The sequence below is a fragment of the Benincasa hispida genome, chromosome 12 (assembly GCF_009727055.1).
Source record: "Benincasa hispida cultivar B227 chromosome 12, ASM972705v1, whole genome shotgun sequence".
NCBI classification, from domain to species: Eukaryota; Viridiplantae; Streptophyta; class Magnoliopsida; order Cucurbitales; family Cucurbitaceae; genus Benincasa; species Benincasa hispida.
The window spans coordinates 56,982,662-56,992,078 of record NC_052360.1 but is presented as its reverse complement, the minus strand read 5'-3'; the positions used below and the strand labels follow the sequence as shown (position 1 = coordinate 56,992,078).

Below are 9,417 nucleotides of genomic sequence, written 5' to 3'. Positions count from 1 at the left end.
AATAGTTCTTGAATGTTGAATGTATGAGCTTATAATCTTCACGTGCTCAGTCTCTTTAACCTGCAAATGAGAAATTGTAACACATATATTATATCATATGTTTTCATTAACATTTTTTCTTTAGACAAATAAATATTATTTTAAAATTTTAAATTAAAAATTTGACATTTTCACGGGTATTGCAAGCGTTTGTAAGGGTTGGGACTGGTATTAAGTTATTAACTACACAGAAATTTGAAAATCCTACGTGTAGAAATTTAAACGACAAGAACCGATTTTCCCGGGAAAATTACAACTCCTCAACGTGCTTTGCATTCAACGTCCGTTTCAAACATATTTTCGATTTCCCAGTTACGCCCATGTTTGTATATAGTTTTTTTCCCCTCCTCTGATTGCTGTTCTTCATTACAGAATGACGTACAACTTTGATGGAATATGCAAATTTAAATCCGATTTTTGAGCATCAAGTTTCGGAGATCAATCAAAAATAGTAACAATGTTGAAAATGGCGATTTGAATTCATGCCGACCACTACTCTCCCTCTCCCTCTCCTTCTCGGCTCAAAATTGCTTTCTGAATCCTTCGTTGTTCATCGATTCTAATAAACTTCATGGAAAATGATCAAGAATCTTCTGCTTCTTCTTCCAGGCAACTTCTCTTTTTTCCATTTCTTTCCTTTTTCACCTTTCGCGATGTAAAAATGTGTCAGATCGTTTGATTGTGTTTGTCACGTTTGAAATTTTGATTTCGTAATGGCTGTTATTGTTAGGTTTCTGTTTGCATTTTTTTTAAAGGAGCGATGTGATTGTTATCTGTTGATTCCAGTTGTTGCGCAATAATTAATCAGGTTTAGAAGTAAGGATTGAAACGATTAAGTGTGCTTGAGATTGATTACTAGTTGTTGTTTTCCGAAGTAGTAAGATGTGGAAATGTATGAGATCATTTGATTCTGTAGCTGATTTTAACGTGCAGAATTTTGATTTCGTGATGGATTATTAGGTTTCTGTTTGCATTTTTTTTTCAAAAAAAGATTGGAGGCGATATGAATGTATCTTTGGATTTCAATAGTTGCGGAATGATTAATCAAGTTTAGAAGTAGGATTGAAATGATTTGACTGTGCTTGAGCTTGACGAGTTGTTGTTGATGTTGTTTTTCGAAGTATTAAGTCAAGCGAGCGAACGTTACAACGATCGAAGATGTTGGAAGCTTCAATCATAGAGAAATTGGATCAGCAAAACTCTGCGGATCTGGCTGGATGCGGTCCGACTGAAATTCAAACGTCCGGAAGGTTGTTTCCCTTTCTACTTCGATTACCTCACATTTATTATTTGCATATTTGTTTATTCAATTTTTAACAGTTCCTGTACTTGGCAGTATGATTTTGCGAAGCTATTCTTTTAGTTTTTTGTCGGTTTATTTCGTGCATGAACGATTGGTTTGGTCTTGCACGTCCCCTAGTGGCTAGTATATATTTGAAGGTTTTTTTTGTGTTTGTTTTTTCTTCTGCAGTATTTGATTTAATAGTTGTGGGGTGGGGATTGGGAACTTTGGAATATAGTATAGGTTCGGCCTATGATGAAGGTTATTGTTGCCTTAATTATAGAGCTATGTTCATGTTGGGTTTATTTTGTCTGGTTGTTTCTTCCTTAATTACCTGCTTCATTCTTTCTAGTGGCCATTTATTCAAATTTCCCTTGTCAAAAAAGTGTTTTATATTGGGTTATTAGAGATTTTGCCATGGAGCTTTTAGGCTGTTTGTGCTGTCAATTAGTTGCTTACATGGGAATTTGTTGGACAGCGACGATTCAAGCGATATTGATAGTCAAAATCAATCAAAAGATCAGACAAATCAAGCTGTGGGGACTCCCAAGTTAGGGAACAGATCAAGACCGCGTGGATTCTCCGACTCTTTTGCTTCTCATGGTAAGTAAATCTCTAAGCTACTTCAAGTATTTTATCATTGATCATGTACTAATGTTATGATTATATGTTTGGTAGAGTTGAGATTGTTTGATTTGGAAGATGAAACCAAAGATGAGTCATCTCCAAGAGGGGTGCTCGAGGACTGCTCAAGAAGTTTAGATTCTGAAACAACTACTTCCCGGGCCAGCACTTCCGATTGGGAAGGTCATCCGGACTCGAGAAATCCAAGTCATTGGAGAGGGTTTTTTCGTTTACTGAAGAAAGGACCTCAAATGCGATTTCAGACCTTTCCTCCTCTTAAAGCTGTTCCAAAACTCACCAGAAGAAAGAGCAAAAGAATTAGAGAGGATATGATTCCGGTAGTATCGCCAGTGATGGACTCTTCTATAGAGACAGAGTTTTGCTATTTCAGATCTTCTTGGAAGAATTTCACACTTTCAGAGCTGCAAGCTGCAAGCAATAACTTCAGCCAAGGTTTATTTCTAAACACCAAATCATCCTTGTTATGTGAAACTTCGATAATGTCGTTCCTTTTGATGGTAATAGTTAGTTGATACAAGAATATCTAGTTTGTATGCTGATAAAACACTTTTCTTTTCTTCTGAAGAAAACTTGATTGGCGAGGGTGGTTATTCTGAAGTTTATAAGGGTCAGCTGGAAGATGGGCAACTAGTTGCGATCAAGCGGCTTAATAGAGGTAGCCAAGAAGAGATGACTGCAGACTTCTTGTCTGAGCTCGGAATTATTGTTCATGTCGATCATCCTAACATCGCAAGTGTAATTGGGTACGGCGTTGAAGGGGGAATGCACCTTATACTTCATTTATCACCCCATGGGAGCCTGGCATCCATACTTTATGGTTTGTTATTTATTGTCAATCTTTTGCATTTCGAACCACTTAATTTACTGCTAATCGGCCGGTATAATATAGGGCCAAAAGAGAGATTGGATTGGTCAACCAGGTATAAGATTGCTCTAGGAATTGCTGAAGGCCTCCTGTATCTTCATGAAGGCTGCCAAAGAAGAATAATCCACAGAGACATTAAGGCCGCTAATATATTGCTTAGAGATGATTTTGAGCCTCAGGTATGCTTTATGCTCCGATAGTTGTCCAAGTGTTGTAGCTGGAGATATGCAGGAAAGTTTAACTCAATGTGCAAACATAAATGTCTTTCCTTTGTTTTGCATTCATACATTTCGAATGGCTTGTAAAATTAGCAAAATGAAAGTGATAACATCAAATAAAAATCCTTAGCATAATCATATCAGGATATCCAACATAAAAATGCAGTTTCAAAATCTTTTATACTGCTAACAACAAAAGAGTACATTATATGTTTCAAATTCTTGTTTGGTGAATACTTGAAAATGAACCCAGATATCCGACTTCGGGCTTGCAAAGTGGCTCCCAGATCAATGGACTCACCATACTGTGTCAAAGTTTGAAGGCACATTCGGGTTCGTCGATCGAAGCATCTTGTTAAGAATTTTTAAAAATCCTACTCCTCCAACCCTGATCCTCCTCTTTTCTGATGGTTATAGGTACCTTCCTCCTGAGTTCTTTATGCATGGCATTGTTGATGAAAAAACTGATGTCTATGCCTATGGAGTACTTTTATTGGAACTCATTACCGGACGACGAGCACTGGATAGCACACAGCAAAGCCTTGTGATGTGGGTACGTTCGCTACTGCAACCTCAATTTTTGCGACTTTGGGGACAATTTTATGTACCAACACTAATCTGTTTTCGAAACTATTTGCAGGCTAAACCTCTACTTTCTAAGCAGAATTTCAAGGAACTTGTTGATTCATCTCTTACTGACACATTTGACACCGAGCAAATGAAACGGATGGTGACAATAGCTTCAATGTGCATAAATCATTCTTCAATTCAACGGCCGGAAATGAGTGAGGTATGCACTTTTATCTTGAAGATTCGTAGTCGCTCTTTCTATAACTGTTAATCTAGATAATCATAGTACCATGACCAATCTGTCTGAAGTAATGTAAATACAAATCTTCCCGAAACTTCTGGTACCTGTAGTATCCTATTGAATCAAGTATTGAAACTTAAAAAGATACCACTTGTTTCCTTGTCCTCATCCCTGACCCAATTCCTGATGTTAGGACGAAGTAAAAAATGGATATTGTAGCCAACCTGAATGTAGCTTAACCGATTAACAATCATCTACATCCGACTAAGAGGTAATCATAAGTACCATGACTTCTTAGACTGTCAATCTAGATAATCATGATTCATGAGTACTATGACCAATCAATCTGATGTAACCTATATTCAAATCCTTCCATTGTTGGAAATCCTTTAGTACCTGTAGTTGTCGTACATTAGTCCTCCGTATCCATACTTTTATCCCAGTGAAACTTAAAAAGACGTCTTTTTCCTAGTCCTCATCTACAGTCCCGGTTCATGAGATCCAGACAAAGATTAAAGAAAATTAATCGCGTGAAGCTAAAAATGGATCTTTTTAGCCAACTTGACCAATAGTTTGGTTGATTAAGGTATATACTTCTCAACTAAGAAGTCATAAGCTTGAAATTCCACCATCGTATGTTAATGAACTAAAAGAACAAAAAAAAAAAAAAAGAAGAAGAAGAAGAAGAAGAAGAAGAAAAAGAAAAAGAAAAGTTGTATCTGTAGTCCTCTATTTGGACACCTTCTAATAAGAATACACTCAAGAATACACGGAAGACTCAACAATACTGAATATAGAAATATATGAAAGTATGCTATAATATGCTAAGAAAAGTAATAAGGTAACCTAGTCTTTCGAGGGGTTAGTCTCTTCCAAATTTCCAACAAAGGAAGTCCCACAAAATTCTTCACATAGTGATTTTACTCTCGCCTACTATTTATTGCCAAAAAGACCTAACAAACTTACTAATAATCCTAATATTTCCTAAACTAGAAATCATACATCCTCTCCTAGCTCGAGGTCATCCTACATCTTGGTGTAGAAGATTGCCTTTCATTTCTGAACATTGAATTATGTTCATCATATTTTTCTTAAATATCAATTAAGTTTCTTTCTAATGTAACAGTTTTGTTTCTATTTTTCAATTCTAAAATTTATGCTTGTTTTCTCACATTTTTCAATGAAAAAACAAAGAAATCCTAAAAATTAAAAAACTAAATAATTATCAAACGAAATCTGGAATTTTTCTTTCTTCGACAATTTAGTATATTGCATTTGGAATGATTAAAAGAGAGCCATTTTCCCACACACATATATATTGTATGCAGATTGTTCAGATTATGAAAGGGGATGGAGTTGGTAATTTGGAGCTTGTAAAACGACAGAAGTCTAAACTTCAAAGGACTTACTCTGAGGAGCTTTTGGATGCAGAAGAATACAATTCTACAAAGTATTTAAGTGATATTGATCGACATTTGGAGGTTGTTTTAGGAACTTGTCATATCGACGTTTAGATTATTTATTATCACATAAACTTACACGATATAATTTATATATGATATTTATGCATTTATACTCGATCATTAATATATGGATCCTGATGTTTCAATTTTGTGATTTGAAGGTTTTTTTTTTTTTTTTTTTTTTTCCGTTTTAAATATACCATTTTATGTATTGTAGATCTTGTATTCATTCGAGAAAACAGTGTTAGTAATTAAACCAACATGAGATAGTCCAAATGTTGTTATTATGTAATTATATTTGATTTTTCTGTTTGCTAGCTTGTTTTGAGTTAGAAGGGATAAAGAATATGTTTAGAAAACAAAAAATGTAACAAATTTTTAAACATGGTTATCTTATTATTTGGAGAGTATATTCTTGAAATATAGCACTTTGCAAATTTATTGATTTATTACAATTATCAATTTATCACTACTATATACAAAAGGAGTTTCACGAAATATAGGATTATTATACTTATTCACAGCTATAGTATTGAATTTCCACTGATACATTGATATTTTCATGATTCGACATCGATTATATATATATAACGTGAAAAATTTTGGTATAAAACTAAAGATGTCCGTCTTGGATGGGACTGGGAATCCCTAGTTTTAGGAGGAATGAAGAACTTTTTTCTCCAAATGGGATGGGAGTCTGTTTTTAAAATGAATTAATTTTTTTTTTAATTTTAATTAAATGGCATGGGGACAAACATGCCATCCCCTAACCCCATTCTATCCCGTGAATATCTTTATTTTAGGAAGAAAAATAAAAATAAATAATATAATAACTTACAGTTATGAATCAAAGTTACGTTCAAGAGGAATTTGAGTAGATTAAATTAAGATTGACATTTAATATTTTTATTTTAATTACTCATGAATGATCGATTCTAATCGAATCCATTCTTTTTATAATGGTTAAAACTCCAAATTTTGACTAATCGAGCATGGCTCAAAGGATCATGCACAAATTACCCTACCACTAATGATTATATCAAAGATCAATATTATTATTATTATTTTCAATCTCAACAAAGAGTAAACAAAACAGAAAACTAATTGCAAAATAGGATGGTCCTGGTGGTCTTTACGCCTGATTCTAGCAACTTTGGATCTTCGACAATGACCAACGAAACCAAATGTTGATGTATTGTTTTCACGGTTGGTAAAGAGAAATTCAACAATAACTCCTTGTTTACCACACAATACATCAACCAACGATTGCATTTAATTCATAAAAGTTTCCAAAGAATTAGAGAATTGACATTGTGTAAAGTATAGCTAAATCTGTTAGGATGTTTGTCATTGTAGTATGATTGACTTATTTATTACAGGCAAAACTGTAACATGTTTTTGTAACATGTGCAACATGTCTTCCAACATGCTATGACATTGTCAATGACATTGTAACGTGACAGACAAAAAATTCGACAGAATATTTTTCTTTACCTGTCAAGATCTTTATGCAAATTTCATGGCCTGTTGATTTATTCCCTGTAGAGATGATTTATTCTTCCCTTGATGATCTTTTCAAAGCCTCCCATATATGGTTGGCCATTTTGAAGATTATTTTTGTACCGTTGTCTTGTGTGGTTGTCGAACACATAAGTGTGTCATTTTATGTGATTGCGAAGCTTTTGCTATTGTTGATCTTGAGTGTTTCTCTAGATCATGCTTAATCATTCTACTACAACTTGAGAAGAGATTCTTATACTTAGGGGAACCTAAGTTATTCAAGTGAATGAGACTTCATTTATAGGTGGAAAGACAAATGTTCTTGGTGAGAGAGTCTCACAGTTAGAGGGAGCCTAAATGATCATTTACTAATAGTCTTACACTTAGGGGGAGCTTAAGTACATTGAAAATGAGGGGATATCACACTTAGAGAGAGAGCCTAAGTTTCACTGAGAGTGAGTCTCATACTTAGGGGGAGTCCAAGTTTCATTGAGTCTCCCATTCTCTAAGTTGGGCTATTGGAGTGTCACTGTAATTTCCATTTATTTACAGATAAATACATTGTTTTATATTGATAGAATTATTTTTCCACGAACACACTGCCCCTCAGATATAGGTGGTATAATACCGAACTAGGTTACCAAACTCTATGTTCTGTTTTGGTTTTCGTTTTTTGCATTTATCTGTAATTTTCCTGGAAATGTTGTAACATCGTGTGTAACAAGTTCTGTCATGTGCTAGATAACCTTCATTTCAATTAGTATTAGAGCGGGTCACCATTATTTTTGGTGTTTCGTTTTGAATTTCTTCAAATAGTAGGAATCAAAGAAGATGGATCTACCACACATCCCTCGGTATTGGATGGGACAAACTACTCATATTGAAAGACTAGAATGATAGCTTTCTTAAAGTCTATTGGTCACACGACTTGGAAAGTAGTGGTAACTGGATGAACTCCTCAGGTTGTTGTTCCTAATGTTGGAAACATCCCTAAGCCTGACGCTGAATGGACTGATGCTGATGACAAAGCATCCATAGGAAATTCTCGTGCCTTAAATGCTATCTTTAACAGTGTGGATAGAAATATCTTTTGTCTGATTAACACATGTGTCTCTGCCAAGGAAGCTTGGGATATTTTGACTGTTGCTTATGAGGGAATATAAAGAGTCAAGATTTCTATACTTCAGTTGTTGACCACCAAGTTTAAAAGTTTGAAAAATACTTGAAGATGAAATAATTGCTGAATTTAATGTCTGTTCACTTGACATCGCTAATGAATTTTTTGCCTTGGATGAGAAGATTTTGAGAAGCTGATTAGAAAAATTCTTAATTCTCTGCCTAAAAGATTTGATATGAAAGTAACTGCTATAGAAGAAGGTCAAGATATTAGCAACATGAAACTTGATGAACTCATGAGATATTTACTTACTTTTGAGATGACTTTTGATAGAAAACCTGTCAAGAGAAATGAAGGCATTGCCCTATGTCCAGAGCTTAATAGGTGCCATTAGTTCTACCTAACCCGAAACAAACAATATTTATAAAGCTCGAACAACAACCTAACTAACTCGTAGTTAAAGTGGAAGTAAGAGATCAATCCACAGGGAAATATTATTTAATCCTTTCTTTAGCCAAGCTTAACTATAAAAGCTATCAAATGGGGGTTTTGATTAAGATAAGAAACATGCTAAAAAAAAAAAGTAAAAGATAGTTGTAACCAAGTTTAGAGCAATCTTGCTTCTAATCCAAGTTAGACGTTCATTGTAATTCTTATCATTGAATTCTAGAAATTTAATTCATAATCAGATTAAGCATGCAACTACTTAATCTAAATTAAACTAGTTTCTAAAAAAGCGGACAACTAGCATAACCTAGTCAAGAAAACATCCTATCAACAGTTAAGGTAGGATAGCCCTAACCGTAATCTATCAACATAGTTCTACTTCTATTGGGTTCCTTAGCGGTCATATAGAAGAGATTACACGTGCATTAAGTTCTAGGATTCAATTGCGTTGATTAATTGTTAAGATAGCTTACTCAGTTAACCGATTTTTCTTCAAATCTAGTAATTAGTGCGTCTTAGGATAGTCAACCATTCAACATACAATTACTATTGCCTCTTGGAGATCTTGGCTAGACATTCTATCGAACACATTAAAAGCAACGTATTCAATCATGAGTGAATGTGACAAAACCAAGCATTTAGGCTAAATATGTTCAAGATATAGATCATTCAACATGCTTCAAGAATTAAAAATGGATTCAAGAATGCTCAAATTCAGATTGCTAACAATAAAGAAAAATAGAAAACTCAAAAGAATTTGCAAGAACTCTTGAAATACAAACAATATTGAATTACTTCACAAATCCATGGAAAAATTCATGAAGAATTACAAATTACTGATTATAAATAAAAAAGAAATCAAAGTCTAACCTAGGTAGGAAACAAAATTACCATAGAGACTAATTGATATAGAGAGAAATTTTAGCTTCCATCAAAATCGTGCTTCCTCTCCTTCAGAAAAAAAAAAAATGAAAGAAAACTATTTATAGTTGAAGGGATAGCGTCATGATGCCAAGACCAGCGTTGTAAT

At 34.2% G+C, this 9,417-nt stretch overlaps 1 protein-coding gene across 1 annotated transcript; it reads left to right on the top strand.

Moving 5' to 3' along the window:
• The first annotated feature begins 500 nt into the window (after positions 1–500).
• On the top strand, positions 501–5,565 carry LOC120068037 (receptor-like cytosolic serine/threonine-protein kinase RBK2). The gene is made up of 9 exons (XM_039019708.1): positions 501–1,289; positions 1,800–1,924; positions 2,000–2,398; positions 2,532–2,783; positions 2,856–3,010; positions 3,303–3,382; positions 3,467–3,602; positions 3,690–3,839; positions 5,189–5,565. Exons 1-9 carry the CDS (start codon positions 1,198–1,200, stop codon positions 5,372–5,374), a joined length of 1,575 nt encoding a protein of 524 aa, XP_038875636.1. The 5' UTR covers positions 501–1,197; the 3' UTR covers positions 5,375–5,565.
• The last annotated feature ends 3,852 nt before the right edge of the window (positions 5,566–9,417 follow it).